Source organism: Eutrigla gurnardus (assembly GCF_963514095.1).
Source record: "Eutrigla gurnardus genome assembly, chromosome: 11".
NCBI lineage: Eukaryota > Metazoa > Chordata > Actinopteri > Perciformes > Triglidae > Eutrigla > Eutrigla gurnardus.
The window spans coordinates 25,888,344-25,916,321 of NC_139925.1; the positions used below are offsets into that span (position 1 = coordinate 25,888,344).

Here is a 27,978-nt window from a genome sequence, read left to right on the forward strand (position 1 = left end):
AGTTGTAGTTAGATGTTTGGTCATCAATCAGGGTGACAGAGAGACAGCCCGAGGGCAAGAACCGGCCCACAAGAATCCAAGCGGGCCCAAAGCACCTTTCACTGCTCAATGAATATAATATTCAATGCTGAGTCTGATAGTGACTCATCACGGCCAAAACTACAAGAACTTTCAAGGACAACCGAGAACAGAGTAGATCAGCGAGTAGTTGGCAGGTTTGAGGAAACAGCAGCCTGTTTTTGGCTGTAGCTGAGATCAGCGAGACATCTCAGGCTTCATCATGTGCTTTGTAAATGGATTGTTCATAAAATGTTTTCAAAATGTACTTGTACTTCGTAGGTGTTGTTATTTACAGGTCATCATGCTCTGGTCTTTCTGGTTTGGTCCTCTTGAGATCAAATTGGCCTTTATGTGGCTATGAGCTGTAATGAGTGCCGAGGCCTCAGGTGGTTGCCCTACTAACAATGACCGCAGTCCTGACCCACTGTCACTTGACAACCCGATGACAGAAGAAGCGCCGCCGCTCCCACCACACGCTGTGCACGTGTATCATAATAATAACAATGCCGATATTATAAAAAACAGGAGAGAGAGAGGGAGATGTTTTGGTCCGAGAGGCTGAGTTTCCGTTACGCGTGCCATCCGCCTTTGATCTGACGTCAGATGTGACGGGACAATCTATATAGATATAAATTCACGTGTTGATTCAATTAGTTGCATTAAATAGTGTTTGTTGTGATTATGTATTGCATTTAAATGTGCCTGGAACTGTGGAAACCTGCCTGTGAGGTCTTGGTGACGTGTACGCACTGCGCGCCGTCAGCCAAACTTCCACTCCGCCAGCTGTGATTCGCATTAAATTAATGGACTTTATTTGCGCCTTGCGCCGAGAGTAGACTAGGTTGGAGCTGGCGAGCTTTCAGCGCAGTCTCGGCGAGGCTTTTTGCCACGAAACTTCCGCTACGCCAAGCTGAATCTGTGACGCCTCCCCCCCCTGCTGCGCCGCCACACCCATCTTGGTGCAGGCGATCCACCAAACTGCCAAACTGACCGTGCGCAAGGCTGCGCGGGTCGAAACTTGCACTGCGCCGGCTGCGCCACCCTGCGCTGCGCCACGAAACTAGGGCCCATAGTGTGAGATATCACGTGACCGACCTGAAGACGCCTCTATTCCCAGCTGTTAAGGCGGATGACCTGTGGTGACATATGTGTGAGGCCCTGCCTGTTTATCGATGTCATGAGTCCAGCTTTGTGCTGCTTCTTCTAAGTGTATTGCCATGGATGACGTTCTCCAGGGTTTCCCTCAGCGCTTTCCTGTTAAGGCGGCCGCCTTGTCAACAAAGGGCTGCCGCCTAAACTAACGTCTTCCAAAAAAATAAAAAAAAATAAAAAATCTATATACTAGCGATATTCGCCGGGTTACTCTGTCATGTTTTCTCCCTTTCATTCCAAACCGTGTCCGACACTAGTCTCCCTTCTCTGCAGAACGTATTAAAATAATAATAATACAAATAAACTGTTTAGCCCTCTGAGACCCATTGTGGCGTATACGCTACAAAAGATCATGTTGACTTTAGGGCATCATAACTCCGTAATGGTTTGCGCTAGAAACATGCGGTCAACATCGTCTTAAACTAGAGAAACGGGGCTAAACAACGGTACCCTGCTTGCCCATGTGAGGGATTTATTTCTGACAACAAAACGAATGCGTAAAGTAATAAATATGTGACTAGATGTCTCCTTGTCTCCGTGGCGCATTTCTCCGTTTTTTTTATGTATATCGATCCGTGTTTGCCCAAACGGGAGACATGGAGGAGTTCAAATCAGAGAAAATGACGGTCAAAAAGTTATTGTAGTGATAGAGAAAGTTTAATACATAAATGGCACAGAAGAAGTACACTATATACACATATTTAGGGCAGGGAGAGGAAAGGACCATTCCTGGCAAAAAAAATAAATAAAAAATAACCCATGCCCATGGACACTACCCAAAAGAATATCCATATTTCATAGACAAAAGCAGCTAGAAGCTTCAAATAACTTCTAGCATAATCCAAACAAGTGTGTGCAACTTTCTATGTTGAGCTTTTCTTTCATTATAATGGTTTGCAGTGCCTTTTTTAATAAAATGTGTAAAAATTCAAGGTGCGTTTTTTTAATTTATGGGCTAAAATCCCCTATTATATAATATACACTATACGATATTGTTATTGGTTATTTTTTAATAAATATGTGTTCAATGTAGTCTATTGCCCCCCAGGCTGTGGTGGCAGCGATGAGGCGGAGACGCGATGGCGACGGGCCAAGTCCGTCTGCCCCTGGACAGACACCACCTTAACAAGTTTTCTGGGGGAAACACTGTTCTCCATGTGGGCCGCTCCTTGAGCAGAGGGATGGGGTCTCGGGGTCTACGGTGGCGGCGCAGACACCTGTGGCCAACCCGGGGCTGTCTACCTGGAGTGCCATCCCAGACCACCAGTCAGCACCATGCTCCTGCAGTGCTGCCAGGATACTACGACAGCTTGACACACACCTACACACTCTTAAAGAGGCAACCCCTGAGTGTGGGAGCTACCAGGTTATACACGACAGAGATGTCTCTATAAAACCGATCAATAATTCAGCAAACAGAGAATACTCATCAGAACAGCTTCCTACCACTTGGTGCTGCGTGTCAAGAGTGTTACTATGAGATTCTGTACGCAGTGAATGGGAAGGATTTTGTGTGAGTGTGCAGGTTCATTGAGTGCAGCACTCAAGCCATAGGAGCATGGCCTCCACACGTCAGCACAAAATATATGGAAGTGGATTCGACCCCCCCCCCCCCCATTCCTTCCAGCTATGAGTTAGATGGTCTGGTCTATGACATTGACCCTCACCCTTTTGTACTGAACCAAGGGGGGTGGGGTGGTGCTAGTTGTCTTAGATGATGTGGAGTTTGTTGAGGATGTCAACTTCCAAATGCTCAATAATGCCCTTTTACATTTCAGTGCAGATGTGAATAGTATAGTATAGTAGAATAGTCTTATGCTGCCTTTGCACTTAAACCTGCAAACGTCATATGTTCAGTGAGATCCTTCCTTACCTCAAACATGCACATTTACACACACACACACACACACACACACACACACACACACACACACACACACACACACACACACACACACACACACACACACACACACACACACACACACACACACACACACACACACAGAGATCCATATTTTAACATGCGACCCATTGTCCTTAATTCCACCTGACAATCTGCTGCTGCATAATTCACGCCTGTACTTTCCTCTCTAACCCTCTCTATAAATAGCATGTGGGAACATTAAATTCTCACACACATACACCAAAAATAAATCCCATCTATGCAACTGGATCCCACTAATCCAACGCTCATAAGAGCTAAAACACAGTAGCACCATCATCTGCATGGCCCTGTGGAACCACAATGTGGGTGCATTTAGTTCTTGATAATAAAAATGACTTCCTACAAATTGAGAAAATAGATATGTTCCAATGTACCTTTGACTACTAACTGTATTGTTATTTGTGTATAGAATATTGAGGGTGTAAGGTTGAAGGTACTCTCAGAAGAGGTCTAAAATGAAAAGATAAACCACTTGATTTTGGAATTGCAAAGAAAATCAAAGCTTAAAGTCAAAGCAATTAAAAGATGCAGCAATGGAACAAAATAAATAACTAACGTGCCATCCTGTGCTAGTAGGGCAGTTTGCAGTAATAGTAGTTTGATTTAGAGATAGACCAGCAAAGACCATGAGCAGCTCATAACATAGAAACTATGTCCAAATGTTTAAATCACCAGAAAATGGGAACCTGCTTTTTTCTACTTATAGTGGGAAACAAGTATCTCTAGAAAAGAACAACCCAGTATCTCTACTAAAGAACAACCCAGTATCTCCACTAAAGAACAACCCAGTATCTCCACTAAAGAACAACCCAGTATCTCTACTAAAGAACAACCCAGTATCTCCACTAAAGAACAACCCAGTATCTCCACTAAAGAACAACCCAGTATCTCTACTAAAGAACAACCCAGTATCTCTACTAAAGAACAACCCAGTATCTCCACTAAAGAACAACCCAGTATCTCTACTAAAGAACCCAGTATCTCTACTAAAGAACAAACAAGTATATCTATTAAAGAACAACCCAGTATCTCTACTAAAGAACAACCCAGTATCTCTACTAAAGAACAACCCAGTATCTCTACTAAATAACAACCCAGTATCTCTACTAAAGAACAACCCAGTATCTCTACTAAAGAGCAACCCAGTATCTCTACTAAAGAACAACCCAGTATCTCTACCAAAGAACAACCCAGTATCTCTACTAAAGAACAACCCAGTATCTCCACTAAAGAACAACCCAGTATCTCTACTAACAAACAATCCCGTATCTCCACTAAAGAACAACCCAGTATCTCTACTAAAGAACAACCCAGTATCTCTACTAAAGAACAACCGAGTATCTCAACTAAAGAACAACCCAGTATCTCTACTAAAGAACAAACAAGTATCTCAACTAAAGAACGACCCAGTATCTCTACTAAAGAACGACCCAGTATCTCTACTAACAAACAATCCAGTATCTCCACTAAAGAACAACCCAGTATATCTACTAAAGAACAACCCAGTATCTCTACTAAAGAACAAACAAGTATCTCTACTAAAGAACAACCCAGTATCTCTACTAAAGAACAACCCAATATCTCTACTAACAAACAAGTATCTCTACTAAAGAACAACCCAGTATCTCTACTAAAGTACAACCCAGTATCTCTACTAAAGAACAACCGAGTATCTCAACTAAAGAACAACCCAGTATCTCTACTAAAGAACAAACAAGTATCTCAACTAAAGAACGACCCAGTATCTCTACTAAAGAACGACCCAGTATCTCTACTAACAAACAATCCAGTATCTCTACTAAAGAACAACCCAGTATCTCTACTAAAGAACAAACAAGTATCTCTACTAAAGAACAACCCAGTATCTCTACTAAAGAACAACCCAGTATCTCTACTAACAAACAATCCAGTATCTCTACTAAAGAACAACCCAGTATCTCTACTAAAGAACAACCCAGTATCTCTACTAAAGAACAAACAAGTATCTCTACTAAAGAACAAACAAGTATCTCTACTAAAGAACAACCCAGTATCTCTACTAAAGAACAAACAAGTATATCTACTAAAGAACAACCCAGTATCTCAACTAAAGAACAACCCAATATCTCTACTAACAAACAAGTATCTCTACTAAAGAACAACCCAGTATCTCCACTAAAGAAAAACAAGTATCTCTACTAAAGAACAAACAAGTATCTCTACTAAGGAACAACCCAGTATCTCCACTAAAGAACAACCCAGTATCTCTACTAAAGAACAAACAAGTATATCTATTAAAGAACAACCCAGTATCTCTACTAAAGAACAACCCAGTATCTCTACTAAAGAAGAACAACCCAGTATCTCTACTAAAGAACAACCCAGTATCTCTACTAAAGAACAACCCAGTATATCCACTAAAGAACAACCCAGTATCTCCACTAAAGAACAACCCAGTATCTCTACTAAAGAACAACCGAGTATCTCAACTAAAGAACAACCCAGTATCTCTACTAAAGAACAAACAAGTATCTCAACTAAAGAACGACCCAGTATCTCTACTAAAGAACGACCCAGTATCTCTACTAACAAACAATCCAGTATCTCTACTAAAGAACAACCCAGTATCTCTACTAAAGAACAAACAAGTATCTCTACTAAAGAACAACCCAGTATCTCTACTAAAGAACAACCCAGTATCTCTACTAACAAACAATCCAGTATCTCTACTAAAGAACAACCCAGTATCTCTACTAAAGAACAACCCAGTATCTCTACTAAAGAACAAACAAGTATCTCTACTAAAGAACAAACAAGTATCTCTACTAAAGAACAACCCAGTATCTCAACTAAAGAACAACCCAATATCTCTACTAACAAACAAGTATCTCTACTAAAGAACAACCCAGTATCTCCACTAAAGAAAAACAAGTATCTCTACTAAAGAACAAACAAGTATCTCTACTAAGGAACAACCCAGTATCTCCACTAAAGAACAACCCAGTATCTCTACTAAAGAACAAACAAGTATATCTATTAAAGAACAACCCAGTATCTCTACTAAAGAACAACCCAGTATCTCTACTAAAGAACAACCCAGTATCTCTACTAAAGAAGAACAACCCAGTATCTCTACTAAAGAACAACCCAGTATCTCTACTAAAGAACAACCCAGTATATCCACTAAAGAACAACCCAGTATCTCCACTAAAGAACAACCCAGTATCTCCACTAAAGAACCCAGTATCTCTACTAAATAACAACCCAGTATCTCTACTAACAAACAAGTATCTCTACTAAAGAACAACCCAGTATCTCTACTAACAAACAAGTATCTCCACTAAAGAACAACCCAGTATCTCTACTAACAAACAATCCAGTATCTCCACTAAAGAACAACCCAGTATCTCTACTAAAGAACAACCCAGTATCTCTACTAAAGAACAACCCAGTATATGTAGAAAAGAACAACCCAGTTTCTCTACTAAAGAACAACCCAGTATCTCCACTAAAGAACAACCCAGTATCTCTACTAAAGAACAACCCAGTATATCTACAAAAGAACAACCCAGTATCTCTACTAAAGAACAACCCAGTATATCTAGAAAAGAACAACCCAGTATCTCTACTAAAGAACAACCCAGTATATCTAGAACAGAACAACCCAGTATCTCTACTAAAGAACAACCCAGTATATCTAGAACAGAACAACCCAGTATCTCTACTAAAGAACAACCCAGTATATCTAGAACAGAACAACCTAGTATCTCTACTAAAGAACAACCCAGTATCTCTACTAAAGAACAACCGAGTATCTCAACTAAAGAACAACCCAGTATCTCTACTAAAGAACAAACAAGTATCTCAACTAAAGAACGACCCAGTATCTCTACTAAAGAACAACCCAGTATCTCTACTAAAGAACAAACAAGTATCTCAACTAAAGAACGACCCAGTATCTCTACTAAAGAACAACCCAGTATCTCTACTAACAAACAATCCAGTATCTCCACTAAAGAACAACCCAGTTTCTCTACTAAAGAACAACCCAGTATCTCTACTAACAAACAATCCAGTATCTCTACTAAAGAACAACCCAGTATCTCTACTAAAGAACAACCCAGTATATCTAGAACAGAACAACCCAGTATCTCTACTAAAGAACAACCCGGTATATCTAGAAAAGAACAACCCAGTATCTCTACTAAAGAACAACCCAGTATATCTACTAAAGAACAACCCAGTTTCTCTACAAATCTCTTGCCTCTTAAAATGTCTTTGTTTGCCGTTGTGTCCAGGACGTTCAATAATGATGTTGGTAAATGGTCCTCATTTATATAGCGCTGTTACAAAGCGTTTTACAGTAATGACTGACATTCACCCATTCATACACACATTCACACACCGACGGCGGAGTCAACCACGCAGGGCGACAGGTCTGAGCTAAACCCCCCAAAGTTTGTGTTACGGAGTGTCATCCTGAGCGATGCCCTGATTCAGGTCTGGGAGGAGATCCCCCAGGACACCATCCTCTGACTCATCAGTAGCCCAGAGCTTGTCTGGCGTTCATACAGGGAGGCAGGGCCAAACATACAGCTGAGTCATATTATGAATTACTCTGATGATATTCACACAAGTTGGATCAGCCTGTGATGTCAAGTTTTCAATTTGATTTCGAGTGATTCTGAATCCAGCCCACAATGGGTTGATGATTTTGGTTTCCACTGACTGTTACGTCATTTTGTTCTCAACAAATTATACAAAGTACATTGTTAAGATTTTCAACTTGAATAATCTGGACATCAAGATGTGATGTGTGATTTAAGTGTTCCCTTCATCTTTGTGAGCAGTGTATTTGGTCTCTATTGACTTCAATGGAAAATAACTGTTAATTGTATGGTTTGTTTCTTTGCTTAGCTTACCTAACAAACTGTTAGTCCCACCTTCTGCGCTGCAGAGAAGATATCCTATGATCCATCTAAACAAGTTGTTAGTAGAACATGTCATCCTAGCAGAGTCTGTAGAGGGGCTGTGGCTCCAACATTAAGCCCGCTCTACTACTGAATCCCACGCTGAGCTCACACGGTCATCACAGCTCGATACAACATTGTCTGTGATAAGGATGCAGCAGTGTTGTAAATGAGGTCAAGATGATGGATAAATGCAGGAAGTGTTTGACAGAGTGAGAGGATAGTGAAGCTGCTGCTGCAGCTCAGAGTCTGCTGTTATTCATCAAAAGTGAGCGAGCAGCTGGAACAGCGAAGGTTGATATGGAGGCTTCTGATGAGGCTGTACAGCTCACTCAGACAGAGGCCAACTGGTTCACATGGAGGGCATCCTTTAGCACAGGCTGAGCAACTCTATTGATTTCCAGTCATTGTGGAAGACAGCGTCCACAGAGCTAGAGGGACAGTAGTTTTCAAAGAGAAGCACCCTGTGAGCCATGCAGGTATCTGCACCGGACCGTCACCCAGGTCATTGGGAGGATGCCTCTCACTCCCACTCGGAAAACGGACACATTTTTGTGTCAAGATTGAAAGTGCTAAAGACGCGGTCTCATTGTGACAGGATGTGCTTAGACAAGTCAGAGACTTGACAGCATCAGTCTCCAGACACATGAGCTGAGCTGCAGCTGGGACCACCGCATCAGCACACATTGCTGCATCTTCAGCACCAAGGACAGCGCATGTAAGCCTAACCCTACGTGTTCAACAGGCCACGCGTGCAGCGTTCAGGGAACTCTGCTCCCACTCTGGGGGTCCCTGTCCACAGTCTTTTTCTGGCTTCACCAACAAACACCCCTATCTTAACATATCACCACTCTAACCACTCTTTTACTTTGCTTTTTATTATCTATTTATTCACTTTATTATTATTATTATTACTATTGTTCTATTTGGGCTCCTATCTATATGTTCACATTAATGTTTTCGATGCTGCTTCATACCGATATGATTTCCTTGTCAGCGTTGGGAGATCGGTCAGCGATAACGCGTGCGGTTCACACTCAACAGCAACATTCAGTGTCCGCTGGGCCGAACTGCTCCCACTAATGGGCTGTTCAGAGTGGAGAACGGCATTTAAAAAAGGGCGAAGCCTCAGCATTTTTCCGACATAGTTAGCTACCTACCTACCGACCTCTTTCTAGAAAAACAGCGTCATGAGAACAGTTCAAAAAACGATGACAGCATGAACAAGACTGATGTAGCTGTTCAATAAAGGTGGGAATCACTAAACTATGCTGAGTATTGTGACAACATATACTGTGATATACAGTATTACCCTTTTCAATGGTTCATCTATGTTCTGACAACTTCCTGACAATCCTACTGACAATACCTAAGGCCCTATGATTTCTGCGATACCGAAAACATGGATGGAATCACAGAATCTGACAATGAAAATAGAATTGACTGTAAAATGTGGAATTCCGTGGAAACTGTCAAAGTCTGGATACAAATGATAAAAATCTGGGTTTTCTCTAACATTATAAGTGTTTGTCACCGCACTAAAGCTGAAAAAGGGAAAAAAAACATGTTGTCAAGAGACTCTACTGTGTTAGTGTAATTAACGGCACACTGCTTCATCCAGCGTCTCTCCTCTCTGTCTGTTTCTCCTCTCTGGCTGACACACACACACACACACACACACACACACACACACACACACACACACACACACACACACACACACACACACACACACACACACACACACACACACACACACACACACACACACACACACACACACACACACACACACACACACACACGTTTATTCTAACTTTTCAACATACAACTTTTCTACAAGAATGACTCGACCATGAATCTGTGTGATGAGCAACTACAAAGAGAATCTCACATTAAACGTTCAGAAATGAACTGATCTCTGGATGACAATAACAGTAGAATTCCTTACTTGATTAATCAACCACATGATTCGATACCATTTGATGAAAAAATGCTCTAAAATTGTAAAACACAGAATTTAGAAAAAATAAAACGGAAAACAGAATTAAGAAAAATGAAAACGGAAAACACGGAATTTGGGGAAAAAATAAAACGGAATCTGGAAAAATCTCATTCCATATTTCATGGGGCCCTAAATACCCATGACCACACCAGAAGATAAATGTTGAATAAAGCAATGTCGTCTGGTGTTGTGCTCTTTATTAGCATTGTTTTTATATTGTGATACAATGCTGTATCAATTGTATCTCCCACTCCTACTGAAGAGAAGTTATCGTTTGATTGGAAAATACTGAGTTAACTGCTCCATCCCCTTCTACTGGTTGGGTAAGGAACACAGAAATCACCTAACATGATGAACACAATGTCTTTACGCTCTAAATAAAGCTAGTGAAGTGAAATGGCAATTCAGAGTGAAAACAGAAACCAATCACCAGAGTGCTTAGTATTCCCTGCGTGGAATACATGTTAAAATATCTGACATGATTTTCCAAAACATTTCAGCATTGGAGTATTATAACAAGCATGTTGAGAGTGGATTCCAGAAATAAAGGCGACTCCCTTAGAGAAAAGTTAGTCCTTCTGTACTAGTTCCACCTGCACCGACTTAGATGGCTCCCATAACACTTCACACAGCTCTGGATTCATGTCTGAATTGAATGCCGGGGCTGTAAATGTGCCTCTTGTTTGACGGCACTGTTCATAAGACAACACACACCTCATTCAAAACTGTTCCACAGACGGCTTTAAGTAAGCCTGTCCTCCACGCATTAGGTCACATTATTTTTAACCTTCCTTATGGTTTATTCATATTAACATCAAGCAAAAGCATTTGAGAAATGAAGTAAGAGCCACAACCGTGAGTAGTATGAAATAGCCTTCTATATGTCTGAATGGTTCTCTGCCAGAAGGCAACAACTAAACGACTGAATTGCTCACGGCCGCTCGTCTTCCTCTCTGAGTTGCGGTTAGTCCCAGCTGAGGACTAGGAGGTGCTAAAAGGCCAGGGGTGAGAAAACCACATGGGGGTATCTCACCAAGCTTCAGTGCATTTCTGTGTGCATATGTGAGAGGTTGCTCAGCCGGGTGGCATCGCCATGTCCCACTAAGTCCCCTCAATATCTCTCGGTCCAACGGTCCATTTCACAGACTGGCTGTGTGAAGTCATGGAGCCGGAGCTTCTTCATCCCAGCACTGCCTGCTGTGCAAAGGCCAGAAAGACATACAATATTTCACCTTCAGGTCCTACAGAAACCCAAGCAGCAGGGGCTGTGGATACATCTAAGTGTTGCTGTCACTGCTGTGTGGATATGCAGTGCATATTCTTAAAAGCTCATTCGAAGAGGGACTAGAGGCTTCCAGAGGAAAAGAAATGTAAAACATGCATTCCAGCAGGCTGTAGAATGAGACAGTATGTCTCCCTTCTCATCTCTGTGGGTGTACTGGGTGTTATCTATGGAATACAATCTATCAATCACAATCACACGGTTGACACAATAACTTAAATTATTGTCTGATGAAAGTTTTCAGCCAGCAGCTCAGCTGTGAGATGACCAAACCACATCACGACACTCTTGGCTGTTGCCTCCTGCACAAACACTACTGTGACATTTACAGCCAAACAACAGAACTATACCCATTTTGATCATTATGATATTCGTTTCCCTTCAGTGGAGCTGTTTTTCTGCATTTCTGGATGAGATTTCTGTCAAATTACACTCTTTGAAGCCAGATTGTTTTGAACTTCATTTCCTGCTGAATTTTGGTGAATTCTGGTGAATTTTATTCCCTAATTTAAGGAAGAAATGTCTTTATTTAAGTAAAGGAAAACACAAAATGTAATGGACAATGATGCAGTCAGGTATAATGTATTGCTTTAAAACAGTTATTCTTGTGTACATCAACTTTTCTCATTTAATGTTAACTCTGCTGAGTCATCATTTACTCTTCCCTCCTCTTTTGCTCACATCTGTAATGATTCATTGGTTTATAAACTGCTGGATGTGTTTCAGCAACATTCCTGCTCATGTTTCTTTCTGCCCATCATGCTGAGGTGGTAGTTTCCCCTTCAGACAAAGTGACACACTTCTGATGGAGTGTCAATCTCACCTGGAGACATGGGACCATATGAATATTTCATGTCATGATTATCCAGCCAAAATAATTGGGATTCATGATATTATCCAGATTATCATGCAAATATACTTAAAACTCTTAAACTGGCAATAAAACATGGGAATCAATTTGCAAGATCACTTTTTAGTGAACATTTTTTGTGTGAAAAAAATAAATAAATATATATATATATATATATATATATATATATATATATATATATATATATATATAATCTTCAACAAGATGATCATAAATCATAAGGTCTCTGCATAATTAGGAGAGATACAATTGCACAAATCAATTTTCTTATCCAGTATTTTAAATCAGAATATGTCTCACTCGTGACATTATTTACAATATTATTACAATACAATATTATATTTAAAAAAATGTTTTATCCGGAACTTGATCAAATCAGAGATCTCCCCATCCCTACTCCCCACAGTCTTTATTGCCTTATTGTCTAAGTGAAGGGAGCACAGAGACGGAGGGCTTCTTCAGGAAATAATAAGTGACTTTGGTGACCTCATAGCTGGCTTCAGCCATGGCTGCAGGCTCTGGCCTGGGATGAAGCCCAACCAGCTCAAAGGGCCCGATATTACATTTGACACAAGCAGTTTATAATTATTACCATAGATGGGGAAACTATACAGCTTTATTTAACAATCCCATGTTTTTTAAAGATAAAAAGTAATTTGAAATCGTTCATGTTTTTTCCTTAAGAAAACTAAGATTACACTATATTGCCAAAAGGCTCACCTGCCTTGACTTGCATATAAACTGAAGTGACATCCCATTCTGAATCCATAGGGTTTAATATGACGTCGGTCCACCCTTTGCAGCTATAACAGCTTCAACTCTTCTGGAAGGCTTTCCACAAGGTTTAGAAGTGTGTTTATGGGACTTTTTGACCATTCTTCCAGAAGTGTATTTGTGAGGTCACACACTGATGTTGGAGGGAAGGCCTGGCTCTCAGTCTCCACTCTAATTCATCCCAAAGGTGTTCTATCGGGTTGAGGTCAGGACTCTGTGCAGGCCAGTCAAGTTCATCCACACCAAACTCTCTCCTCCATGTCTTTATGGACCTTGCTTTGTGCTCTGGTGCACAGTCATGTTGGAACAGGGAGGGGCCGTCCCCAAACTGTTGGGGACGCTTTGCATTGCACTTGCTGATGTATGGCTTGGATGCAGCTGATCATCATGGAAACCCATTCCATGAAGCTCTCTACACTGATCTTGAGCTAATCTGAAGGCCACATGAAGTTTGGAGGTCTGTAGTGATTGACTGCAGAAAGTTGGTGACCTCTGTGCACTATGTGCCTCAGCATCCGCTGACCCCGCTCCATCATTTTACGTGGTCTACCACTTTTTGCTGAGTTGCTGTCGTTCCCAATCACTTCCACTTTGTTCTAATCCCACTGACAGTTGACTGTGGAATATTTAGGAGTGAGGACATTTCATGACTGGACTTGTTGCACAGGTGGCATCCTATCACAGTACCAGGATATATATATATATACTAGGGGTGTAACGGTACATGTATTTGTATTGAACCGTTTCGGTACGGGGTGCTCGGTTCGGAACGGAGGCGTACCGAACGAGTTTCCATACGGACATATTAAGTAGAGGACCGCATGTGTGGAGCGTGCTGCAGCCGCACATGCGCAGTTGCGCACACCGCGACACAATAAACAGCAGTAGTAGCGGACGTCATGGCTAATGCCGCTAGCGTTGGCAACAAGCCAGAGTTGGAGGACCCTCCCGCGACATTAAGGTCTCCCGTTTGGGAACACTTCGGCAAAGCGGTTTGCCGACATTGTTCATGTGAGGTCGGGTATGTTTCTGGCAACACGTCAAACCTGTTGACGCATTTGAAACGGCACCACCCCCACGTGAACATCGCTACAACGAGGAGAAAGGCAAGCTAGTGCAAACATAGCTCCCCACCGCATTTAAACAGCCTCTCCCTGCCCTGTTCAATTTTGCACATCAGATGGAGACATTTTTTTAAAGAAACAGTCTCTTATTTTTATTTTTTAAATAAATATTTTAAATACTTGTATTTATATTTTTGAGCAGCATTCTAGCTCCAGTGCATGTTCCCACTGTTAAAAGCACAAAAGTAATAAACAACTAGCACATTTATATTTTGCATTTTGTTTTCTTACTGTACCGAAAATGAACCGAACCGTGACCTCAAAACCGAGGTACGTACCGAACCGAGATTTTTGTGTACCGTTACACCCCTAATATATATATATATATATATATATATATATATATATATATATACACATATCCTATCACAGTACCACGCTGGAATTCACTGAGCTCCTGAGAGCGACCCATTCTTTCACACGTTTGTAGAAACAGTCCGCATGCCTAGATGCTTGATTTTATACACCTGTGGCCATGGAAGTGATTGAACACCTGATTTCAATGAGTGAATATTTTTGGCAACATAGTATAACTGAGAAATAGATTGTGATTTTGCTTGGTAAAATTGTATCTTGTTCAAGAGATTAATTTATAGAAAAAATGTAAATGTTGGTCAGAAAATTATGACATATTTTCCTCAAGTCTTCAATCGAAATGTTATTTGGAATGTGACAGCTTTAATATACATATCAATATTTAATATAGTTAATATATAATTAATATTAATATAATTTAATATATAATGAATATTAATATAATTTAATATTTAATAATATTAATATCATATTAATATAATAATATAATATAATAATAATATTTAATATAATCCTGCTTAAATACAAAAGCAGGAAACCCAAATCCAAACCATCTATAGTTCCATCATTTTCCACATTCAATCCTGTCAAGGATCACCCCCTCCCCCACTCATTTTCCTCTCCAAAGCGCTCGTCCTCTTTCCTCTTTCTTGACATTTCTGGATGAACCTGCTCTGGATGAGCAGGTTGAAAGATTGTTATCTTCCCCGGCACTATGTGTCTCACCACGGCCCATTTAAAGGATCACATTATATCAAGATACTGTGAGGAAGAGAGGCGGGAGGAGGGATAGGCCAACCTCCAGACGATGTCACCTAGCAAGGAATTAATAAGAGGGGAATTTATTGTCCAACAGCGTGCCCCAACAACCCTCCGAGACGAGAGGTTGCTTTTCATTCCTCTTTTGGTTTCTGGACTGTAATAGGTGGGAAAATGTCAAGAAGGGGATATGTATGGAACGAATAAATTAAGAGGATGACTTTCACTTCAGCTTTCTAAAGAGAGGAAGTGAAAAGAAAAAAACTAAAATTTAACTAGAATTAGTGCATCACGGTTGTTTTCCTCTGCCAACTAGTCATGTTGCAAGTTACAACTATTTGGACATGTCTGTCCACAATGTCACCCCTTCATCATTTTATTCTATTAGACATTCTAATCAGTTCATCCAACAATCCAAGTGGATGTTTGCAGCAGATATAATGAAATCCCTGCAGGCTGTTCCTGAGATATAACATTCATGAGAATGGGAGAGACATATGTATGGACGGACATACACTATATTGCTAAAAGTATTCACCTACCCATGCAAATAATATAAATCAGGTGTTCCAATCACTTCCATGGCCACAGGTGTATAAAAGCAATCACCTAGGCATGCAGACTGTTTCTACACACGTGTGAAAGATGGACGGACATATGTATGTATGGATGGTATGGACAGACATGTACGTATGGACGGACGGACTTATGGACATACTGACTTATGGACGGACGGACTTATGGACGGGTATGGACAGACATGTACGTATGGACGGACAGACTTATGGACATACTGACTTATGGACGGACGGACTTATGGACGGGTATGGACAGACATGTACGTATGGACGGACAGACTTATGGACGGGTATGGACAGACATGTACGTATGGACGGACAGACTTATGGACGGGTATGGACAGACATGTACGTATGGACGGACAGACTTATGGACGGGTATGGACAGACATGTACGTATGGACGGACGGACTTATGGACATACTGACTTATGGACGGACAGACTTATGGACGGGTATGGACAGACATGTACGTATGGACGGACGGACTTATGGACGGGTATGGACAGACATGTACGTATGGACGGACGGACTTATAGACATACTGACTTATGGACGGACGGACTTATGGACGGGTATGGACAGACATGTACGTATGGACGGACGGACTTATGGACGGGTATGGACAGACATGTACGTATGGACGGACAGACTTATGGACGGGTATGGACAGACATGTACGTATGGACGGACAGACTTATGGACGGGTATGGACAGACATGTACGTATGGAAGGACGGACTTATGGACATACTGACTTATGGACGGACAGACTTATGGACGGGTATGGACAGACATGTACGTATGGACGGACGGACTTATGGACGGGTATGGACAGACATGTACGTATGGACGGACGGACTTATAGACATACTGACTTATGGACGGACGGACTTATGGACGGGTATGGACAGACATGTACGTATGGACGGACGGACTTATGGACGGGTATGGACAGACATGTACGTATGGAAGGACGGACTTATGGACATACTGACTTATGGACGGACAGACTTATGGACGGGTATGGACGGACATGTACGTATGGACGGACGGACTTATGGACGGGTATGGACAGACATGTACGTATGGACGGACGGACTTATGGACATACTGACTTATGGACGGACGGACTTATGGACGGGTATGGACAGACATGTACGTATGGACGGACGGACTTATGGACGGACATGTACGTATGGACGGACGGACTTATGGACGGGTATGGACAGACATGTATGTATGGACGGACAGACGGACTTATGGACATACTGACTTATGGACGGACGGACTTATGGACGGGTATGGACAGACATGTACGTATGGACGGACGGACTTATGGACGGGTATGGACAGACATGTATGTATGGACGGACAGACGGACTTATGGACATACTGACTTATGGACGGACGGACTTATGGACGGGTATGGACGGACATGTACGTATGGACGGACATATGTACGTATGGACGAACGTATGGACATACTGACTTATGGACGGACGGACTTATGGACGGGTATGGACGGACATATGTACGTATGGATGGAGGGACGTATGGACGGACGGACAGACAACGGCTCTGACCATCCAGCCACATTGATTTGAATGGGAATGTTCCTTCTACTCTATTTGATTTTGATGGTGGGGACATTCTGGCGAGGTCCCGGCCATTTTTGCTCGTCCACTAGAGGTTTGGCTCAGGTGTGGGTCGTTCCTAAATGCTCCTACCGTGTTTAAACATTAAATGCTACTATTAACATTACAATGATACACTTTTGCATACTGATAATGTTGTCTTTGTCTCGTCTGCAGCTTTCCACCCTTCCTCTCTTCATCAAGAAATAACAAATTCATATTGTAAGTATGATTCACTTTTGAATGCATTGAAAGAATGCTGCTTAAAGATATCCGGCACTGAGTTTAAGTTGTGCCAGGTCCAGATCCAACCACATGACAGTGATTAATATCAGTCCCATTGGATTTCAAAGGTCATCAACATTGGTGATGAATGTGGGTCTTCACATTTGGAAGATTTAAACACAGCACATGCAACTTCAGGTTAACCTCAGACACAATATGGATCTTCAAGACATGAAAAGCTTTAAATAATTACAGATTGTTTATGACTGTTTTCTTATCCCTGTGTACAGAACGCATGTCTCAATTTTGGAGGATTTGTGCTGCAGTCCCTTTCCCCCTCCATAACTGTGACTTATGTTTGACAGAAGATCGAGATGATGGGTTTGATTATATATTAGCGTGCCCTAGCGTTGACTGTGAACCTGGTACACTGGCACTTGAAAAATCATTCAATACAAAAATCTATTTACCTACTTTGTCTCCTTCTGTTTCTTTTTTTTTTGTGTGTGGTAGTAAAGTATAAGGGATCATAGTAGAATGAAGAAAGTATAAGTATCACATCACAGTACACCAGTACAGAACAAACCATGGTCTCTGAAAGGTCTCAATGAGGATCAAAGCATCATTTTAAACACAAAGGAACACTGGCATGGAGGTGAATCCTACCTCTTTGAAGCATGGTGAGGGGTTACGCATCTGCTCCAGCATGGCCCATTTGACGGTGGCCTGCCGGATGTTGCCATCATATTCCCGCGAGCTCTGGGTGCCACTGGGAGTCCCGCGGGAGCGTTCATACCCGGGCTCATTGAAGTAGGGCTCAGTCACCAGAATGAGGGACTGCACCGACACTAGCACCTACAGCAGATTAACAAAGAGGCAGGACAAATTAGAATGAGGAGAAGATTCAGGTCCAACAGATAACACTGAACTCATATTACTGATAGTTAGCTAGCCAAGTTAGCGTGGAACAGTTTCCAGGTTTGGGATGAAAACCACATTTTAATACAATGAATGTGTCCTACTAGTTAGGTGAAATCCTGATCTATTGGTAAATTACGCTGACGCCCCCTCAGTGTCCTCAATATCCAAAGCTTCTTAAATAATCTTGGCAATTTTAGGAGTCTCACAAAAGCAAGGAATATTTTGGACTGATAAAGATATATTCTTTAATATATCTGTATTAACAACTCGATTAATGCCTCGGCCCGTCTCAAGGAGACTAAGGATGTCCTCCTGCATCATTCTCTCCGTTCCAAGCCACTACATTACCAACTATAACGATCCAAGGCTTGGAGGTCTGCCTGCTGGCCACAGCCACACTGTAGCTGGATGATGTGCACTTGAAAATGCTCCATCAAGTGGATACCAATGACCTTCAACTGTTGCGATCCGCCTATGGGTTGCTAGATTTCAGAGCCGATATCCACCCCCAGTTGATGACCGCTTGATCCCAGCCTACTCCCCTGTCTCCTATTCACCAACCCCCTTATTTTCCATTATTGATCCACAGCACGCTAACCGGAATGATAATCAATGGAGACATCTCTATGTACTCTCCAACCCTGCAAATGAGGGAATTATAAAAAAAAAGGAGGAGGGACACATTTCTGAGAGCTCTGGGCCGCTTGAATGCGAGTGCGTGCATGGCAAACAACCAAATAATGCCGTGGGTGTGTCATGCTGCGTTCAAGAGCTTGTGTGTTTACTCATTAGTCTGTGCACCACTTTAGATACCCAGTACCTCCCAAATGCTATACATAATCTATTGCACAAATTAGAAGTCCATACCCTCAGGGCTTCAGATGGTGAAAACAGATAATCTCTCTTGACAAAAAGCTTGGTAATTAAACATATTTCCTTATGCATGAATTACATTCTTATTGAAAGCTGTCGCTGAGCTTATACAGAGCAGAAATGCAGCCGGGGGAGCAGGCCTCTGGTGTCAAACCACAAATCTGTACAAACTTGACAGCAAGTGCACAAAAGGTAAATATGTTTTTTTTTCTTCCAGACAGCAGATAAACAATCTTAAAATGTCTTTGTTTATTTATAGCTGGACAGTTTTGCTACAATAGAACTTAGTGAAGCATCTTTCGTTTCAAAGTAAAACTCAAAAGTGTTCAGTGCACCAGGTTTATCTCCAAAATACAGACTCTAAACAAAAGGAATTAGAGGAATTGTATCAGGAACAAGACTACACACTGAGGATTTTCTGACTAAAACGTCAGCTAAATCATGGCTTCAAAGAGATGGCCTCTGGGCTAAATGTGCAACTGAAGCCATCTGAGTCTGACTTCAGGAAGAGTGATGTGTGTGAGCAGGCATATCTTGGAGGTTCAAATGATACCGGTTTGTGTTTGGTTTGATTAACACCCACACACTGTCACCAAAGCGGAGTAATAACTTGGCTTTAAAAGGGATCCTTCATGTCAGCTGTTGAAACCCCGAGCCCATTAATACAGAGCCCCTGGCAGTGTCATGACAGCACAGAGATAAACTATAGGCCGAGACACAAAGACTCAGACAACTGCCCTGTTGATCCATTCAGACAGGTGAGTCTGGCGTGATGGATCTTCACCTCACCTGTAAAAAGCTTGAGGTCTGTGGGTTCCATTTCTCCTCTGGTCTCCCATGCCATGTGTTGAGGATACTTAAACATACCTGATTAACACAGAGAAAAAACAAGTCAAGTTGATTTGAGTTCATTGTTTCATTCATTTTAAAGAATTCATCAGCGAGGATCTAAAAGATGAGTCCAACGTGCGACTCCATAGCAATCAAGCCATTTGTTTTTGTTCCTATTTAACTTCAATGAATACTCCTTTGTGTGTTAATGAGAACTGATCCCATTATTGATTGATTTGATTGATTGATATCTTTATTTCGATCATGTAAACGACAATGTACAAAAATAATAATAATAATATAATAAGGAAATAAGTAAACAGCAAAAATGTATACACAAAAAAAGTAACATCTCATAAGCAACGCAGTTTACATGAGCGAAAAGGAGTAGGAAGAAGTATAAACTTATCTAATCCTACCCCTATAATTTTAACTATATATTCTAATTAAAATCATAGCACAAAGACATACACTTATTATTTCATTCCTCCATTACACTATGTACCATTTCCTGCCACATTTTAATCCAAATAGTAAGTATGCAAACACCTTGTGTGAATTATTCAATGTACCTCTGGAGAATAATTTCTTTATGTCTCTTTTTCTATTGATTTGTCTGTTTAACAATTTACAGCTGCTTCAAATACTCATGGAATTTGAATTGGTTGTTGACGTCCAGTTGAATCTTAAGCCCACTCAGCAATAAGCTTCTTATAATGCATCTACTTTCTCACTTGTCCCTTTGAAAGGAGAACTAAAGCCCAGAGTCTTGGCTGAAAAATGCCTCTGGAGGGTAAATATCAAGATCTGGACAACACTACAGGAGAGCAGGTACATTGGTTTTCTGCTGAAAACAAGGTGGTTTGGGGTTTGGTGACTCTTAAACCATGTCTCATCAGACATGCTTGCTTCCTTCTAGCTGTACTGGGCCCCAGGTAGTATTCTAGCACCTGTCTGGGCCCTTTATTGAAACATGTGGACTGTCAGCAGATGCCTAATGAGGTACCACAGATGAGGTGAGCTGAGGCACCTTGACCCCCAACTCCTCAATGGAAAGAAGCCAGGACGGTCGGACCACAGAGGACGAGCTATCACATTCTACCATGTCTGGATGTCCACTTCCAAATGTCAACCTGGACGTCTGACAGGGAAGGTGTTCAGAAACACTGGCTCAGTTTGACACCACTCAACACCTATGGGTTCTTGATGGACACCCAGGCATGTTCTTTTTCTTAACCTACTCCCTATATAGTCAGTGGAGTTCAAGCCTCCAACCCTGGGCAGCATCATTGGAGATGTTCATTCCCTTTGTAGTCACTACGTGTCTTAGCTATGTACGTCATAGTTATATTCAGGAACTGAACTTCAGACCACGGAGTTCCAGTGAGAAGCTACAAAAGTCCTGAGAGCGGAACACAGAGACTTTTAGACGTCTTTGAAACTGAGACGTGATGAGTCTCTCTCAGAGGGGAGAAGGGGGTCTGTCCCGGGCTGAGACGCTTATAGAGTCGGTGTGGATTTAATGATCGCTTGTTAGCGCCGCTCACGTCTCACGTCCAAGATGTCTGTTATATTACTTATTAAATTCAGGCCAGCAGCGGGCCAGGCCAGCGGCGGGCCAGGCCAGTGGGAAACTTCCTGCCACCACTGGACTGGAGTGTGGGACAAGAGTTAATCTCCTCGTCCATCATGTTAACATGTACTTGATCCTTTACCAACTCACTTTGCCATCATTGTAGAGGTTAGGGTTAAAGCGCACACTGTGTCCGCCCGTGGTCTCCAGGTTGACCAGCGGAGGGGAGTTGGGGTAGTCTTGGGGAAAATACACATCGAACTCAAAGCAGCCGTTGGCGTACGGGGTGTCGGCTGGGCCTGTGATGAGAACCTGGAAACACAAACAGAGTTATTAATCACACACTGAGAGAGGGTTAATTGAAGAAAGGAGGACGCTCTGATAACAGCAAATATGGATCAAACAAAGGACAAGAGGCTGAATATTTCAGGCTTTTCCACAGTCACAACAAAGTAATTAACAACACGGCTCAAAGGTGAAATTAGCAGAGAGAAAGAGACCAGTTCTAACTACAGTCCACATTTTTATTTCTTTCTTTAATAAATTAGCTCATTAATCAAAGAAACACAAGCATGTAAGACTGTTATAAGGACCTGGATATAAACGTAAACAACTAATATAAATAGTAAATATATACTATAAATGATATAAACATAACATAAACTACTAAGTGCAGGCAGTGTCAAATTAAAACCCATAATCAATAGGCTTCAAGATGTAGCGCTCATGTTCTCAAACATCATGTTTACAGATGTGTGACTTTATTTCCTTCCAGCTGTGTAAACGGACACGCTGGTCACACGAGTTCAGACTCACATGGAGCAGCGTTCACAAACGCAGGCTGACGTTTTTAACAGCATTTTTAAACACCGGCTGGATGGAGGAGGAAGAGGGGAAAGAAGTTTGGTCTTGCTGTGGTGGTAAGAAGTTAGCAGTGAAAAACTGGATTTGAGGCTTTGCTGCGGTTCAGCTGAAAAGCGTCTCTCCTGCTGCATTGTGCTGGTTACGATACAGCGCCACCACATGGTAATACCACCGTTTGTAACGTCGCCCATTGGTTTTTGGAGCCTCCAGTTTGGCACTTTTGCCACAGTGCCATCTTGGATTTTTGCAACCAATGGAGGAAGTGACCATATTTGGACTGTGGAGGAGCAACAGGAAGGACTGGGTATCGTGAAACGGTACCATCAGGCGATTCCGTCGGTCCTACCGGGTATTGAAACACTTTGAGAAAAACGATTCCCAGTTTCAGTTCCTTTGAACGAAATGCATCCGCTGCGCTAATTAAGCATCATTAAATGCAAGTCATCGACCACGTCAAACACGATGAAGCATTTAATCCTGCATGGCGTGAGTTTAAGGCTGTAACACTGGATTCCTCAGTGTTACATTTGCATTTTTTTTAAAGGTGTTGAGCATCATTCATGCATTATGTTTTGAACCTTCAAACCCAAAACTTGTTGGGTAGAATGAATGCAACAATGCTTTTTGGGTGATGAACCCTAACAAATTATTGATTTCCATTTCATGAATGCCCCTCAGGAGGTGCCATTCTCAGGGGAAAACAGTCATTTTTGGTGGGTTTCTATCAACATATTTGCATGATAAAACCCGGCTGTGACAGAACTCTACCACACTCTGTGATCACAGCTAGTCTCAAATAAAGATTGGCTGTTCTGCTTTGTGGTGAAACTATTATTTGTGTGCTTCAAGATCTTAATCGATACTTGAAAATGCCTCATAATCATAATTGTCTCATAATTGCCAGTCAAACTGGGGAACAGAATTCTTGTTGCCTAGTTTGTCTTTTTTCTCCTTCATTTTTCATACATTTCATGGACGTCTTCTTCGTGCACCTAACACTACAAAATTATGAGACCGCTGTGATCACACTGATGTCTGTATGCAGTGATCTGCCTTTCTTCAGTGTTGTTTTTGCCTGAGCCGAGCTAAACAGATGAGGATTTTGACATTTGGCAAAGGAGACTTAGCCATTAATCAACTTGTGGGGTGAGAGCCATTTATTAAATGTCACTGGGGGAGCGAGTAAGAACTGTCATGACACGTCCTGTGGTAGAAACACCCGCCGCCGCAGTATCGCAGCATTCCATCAGCCCCACTCGTTCTCTATGAATCACAGCATACAATCCCGTGCACACCAAATAATACAATGACACTAACAATATCGTAACAGTACTTTACCTTCATGATGTCCAGTCTCTCTTCATCACAGCGGACAAAGACACTGGAAGAGGATGACAGGGGCAGAGAGGTGGACAGGGTGACGGCCTCCTGGGCCAGGCGACGGGATCGGGACGCGCTGTTTGTGTCGCTGGCGTTCTTCACCTGAGACATGTAGTGGTAGTTGACCTTGAACATCACTTTTCCATCCTCGTCTTCTGAGACCATTTCAAAGGTGTCTGCAGAGAGAGACCACCAGAGTGAGTGTCACTGTCCTGTACAGGAGTGGAACCATTCTCAACCCATTTACACCCAATAACACCAACAACTACTTATTTCTCATGTGTTCATGTCTCATTATTTATCCATTTAGCTTCAAATCGATGGGACTGTGGGAGGAAGCCGGAGAACCTGGAGAGAACCAATGCTGAAACGGGGAGAACTTCCAAACTGCACACAGCAGGAACCCAAACCCAAACTGGGAATCGAACCCGGGACTCCCATGTGAGAAGACCGTGCTACCCACTACACCACCAGGGTCTTGAAATATGTTTTCATATTGATTATTTACTTTGATTGTAAACTTCATATTCACAACCAATATCACATTACAACAGCATTTAATAACACTTTTTCTGTAAAACAGCTCCCCCACAAGTGCATCAGTAACCACTCAGGTGGAGAGTGGTACTGCAGCAGAGAGACAGACAGAGAGAGGCTTCCAGGACTAAATGATAATAAATTCAGATGAAGTTCTATAGAAGTGGATGAGGGAAAGCTGCTAAAAGCAGGAAGACCCACAGTAGGTGTAGAAAGCTCTGGTTGAGGTGAAGTGGTGTTTGTGAAGAGAACGTTACTAATAAGACTTCCAGACGGCTCTTTGGTGGATTATGTGTTGGATGAGTTACAGGAGACACTTGGACAGATTAAAACAAGATGCTAAGTCTCTTTTTATCAGAACATTTTTCATTAGAGCCACATTGTTATTTTGCTTGTTTATTGAATGGAGTTCTGCTAATACTGTTGATACTATCTCTTCTGTTAAAGGAAAACACCACCGCATTTCCATACTGAACTATGTTCTGCTCTGATGTTAGACGAGGTGATACATACCTCCCTCTCCTCTGTGCGTGCACTAAATGGCTCTTGAGCGCACTCCGCGCAGCGCTAATTTGCTAGCATGTAGCTTGTCCTTAGGATCCAAAGGGGGGTGAAGTTAGAAGCGACCAAGCACTTCCACGTTGTCCCTATTTAAATACGGTTACGTGAGTAGTTACACGACCCAAGTTTGGTTACACAAAATGAAACATGCTAATTTTTCTAAGCGGATAACAAGGGTAACTATATAGTATGGCGGAATAACAACTGGAAGCACTTCGACGTCGGCGCAGTAATATCATCACTCCGCTCCCCCTCTTACTTCCGTCAATAGAACCTACGTGACCTGCACGCCGTCGCCTGCACTACCTGTAGTAGTTTGTGCACAGTTCAGGAAGCATCAGGTTGTAGTAAGATAGTTTGTGAACAATCAAACATCATGGTTATAACGTGCATCGTACAGGGTTGTGAAAACAAGCAGAAGGTATATAGTCCCGTCATGTTTTGAGTGATGATATTACTGCGCCGACGTCGAAGTGCTTCCAGTTGTTATTCCGCCATACTATATAGTTATCCTTGTTATCCGCTTCGAAAAATTGGCATGTTTCATTTTGTGTAACCAAACTTGGGTCGTGTAACTACTCACGTAACCGTATTTAAATAGGGACAACGTGGAAGTGCTTGGTCGCTTCTAACTTCACCCCCCTTTGGATCCTAAGGACAAGCTACATGCTAGCAAATTAGCACTGCGCGGAGTGCGCTCAAGAGCCATTTAGTGCACGCACAGAGGAGAGGGAGGTATGTATCACCTCGTCTAACATCAGAGCAGAACATAGTTCAGTATGGAAATGCGGTGGTGTTTTCCTTTAATGCCACCACTACTGTTAATGCTACTACTACCATACTACCAACACCAAATGCAGTTGGAACCCAAGGGCCTGGGCTGCACCAGATTTCTGCCTAAAAGCCTATTAAGGCAGTTTTTTCTCACCACCGTCACTGTAACGGCCCTGGGTGATGCTGGGACTTTGGGACTGTAAATCTTGAGCATATTCTAGTCCTGCTCAATGTGTTAAGTGTCCTGAGATGACTTCTGTTGTGATATGATACTAAACATAAAATTGAATTGAATTGATACAGACACCAGCTGAGAGTGACGGGTCGCTGTCCTGCTTTAATATTTAAAATTCATTGTTGCCTCCATCCTTCTAGTTAGCTCTGCTCACTAAATCCTGGACTTGGATATTTTGACTGCTGCAAAGTTCAAACCGTATAAATGCTACAAAAAGTCTTGTGAGAGAGTTGTAGTCTTGCCTTCACTCCATCTTAAACGTTCTATTACTATTCTGCCTGCACACTGAAACAACTGTTTACAGTCACTTGCAATTAATTCAGACATCAGGCTACTTACAAAATCCATTGCAAAACTGGTGTAATTCAGTAAGTCATGACAGGCTGAATGGACAGTGATGGACAAGACAAAAGGGATGACCAGACCAGGGAGGTAGTCTGAGTCTGCTTCCCTCTCAGCATTATGGATTCTGTCAGACAGGAGACAGAGGCAGGACTGTGTGTGTGTGTGTGTGTGTGTGTGCGTGCATTTGTGGAAAGAAGGAAGTCTATTGAGGAATGCTGGTTCATGGCGTAGTTTGAGCTGACCTGTGTGTCCAAGTAAAACGCTACAAACCATTAGGGAGCAATGTGTATGTGTGTAACACAAGGTACCTAAACAGTCAATGTGCATGCAGACACATACTTAGCATTCCCAGGCAAACATGTTGACTCACCAAACTGCAGCTTCTTCATGGCGGCTACGTATTTTTCCTCCAGAGAGCGTAGGATGGACAGAGGTTTGGGCCGACTCGACACCTTCCTTGAAGACTCCACCAGCTTCCTCTCTGGTAAGGAGGTGGGAATAGAAATCATGTGGACAGGGTAAACAAGAGCAGGGTGGAGGTACTGTGAGAACAACCCATCTGACTGCGAGTGTTTCCTTCAGTGTTCTACTTGCAGGGATGTCGGCGTATTCCCGGATATTACATTTAAGGCACTTCAGCTTTGGCTTCACTTTTCAGAGGTTTCTGACTAGAGTCACTTGCAACTGACTAGAGTCTGTCTCTGTTGCTCTGCGTCAGATGTATGGAATGTGCAGAAAGTGTGAAACATGAGCAGAAATCTTTCTGAAACACAGATGAGCTATTAAAGCCAAGGTGTCTGGAAATTCACAAAAATACATTTTTTGGTTTATTTTTCTTTAAGTTTTAAAGTAAAAGCCCTCTAGCATCTTTCTGTGGACAGAAACTCTTCATTTGTTTAAACAAGGCCATCATTCAAAAACGTGACTTGCACACCAGTTTTTATTGTGGATTATTATTATGTACAGCACGCACTTCTTAACGTTTTACGGTCTGAAATAACTATAAATGACATACTAATCTTAACTAGAGGCCCACTAACTATGACATGGCATGGTGGGATGTGCCTCCAAAAAAATCTACGAAATGGACTTGAGTTAAGGTCATAGTGAAATGAATATTTCTACGGTCAAGAATGAACTTGAGCAATATTTCCCATAAAAGCACATTTACAGAACAGATGTGCTGTGAGCAAACACAAGAGATGCTTCCTCACTGATATCAGCACTTCTTTAGTACATCCATACTTGCTCTCCTCAGTCAATACTGTCCTGCTGCTGTCTGATGATGGCTCCTCTCACAGACATGTCTTACAGCCTCTCTACTAATTAAATGATTATACATCTGTCATGCTACACGCTGCACCACTTTGTGTGATTCCCGAGGCCTTTATCATATGGATTTCTTTA

At 42.0% G+C, this 27,978-nt stretch overlaps 1 protein-coding gene across 6 annotated transcripts in view; it reads right to left on the minus strand.

Moving 5' to 3' along the window:
- birc6 (baculoviral IAP repeat containing 6) overlaps positions 1 to 27,978 on the minus strand; it is a 138,795-nt gene that overhangs the window by 4,161 nt on the left and 106,656 nt on the right. For all 6 annotated transcript variants that reach the window (XM_084021581.1, XM_084021580.1, XM_084021584.1 and 3 more), the window contains exons 67-71: positions 26,942 to 27,052; positions 24,078 to 24,295; positions 22,026 to 22,187; positions 20,261 to 20,338; positions 18,344 to 18,532 (exon numbers count right to left, since the gene is read on the minus strand). In XM_084021581.1, coding sequence (XP_083877707.1) covers positions 18,344 to 18,532; positions 20,261 to 20,338; positions 22,026 to 22,187; positions 24,078 to 24,295; positions 26,942 to 27,052 — 758 coding nt within the window. The remainder of the gene's footprint in view (positions 1 to 18,343; positions 18,533 to 20,260; positions 20,339 to 22,025; positions 22,188 to 24,077; positions 24,296 to 26,941; positions 27,053 to 27,978) is intronic.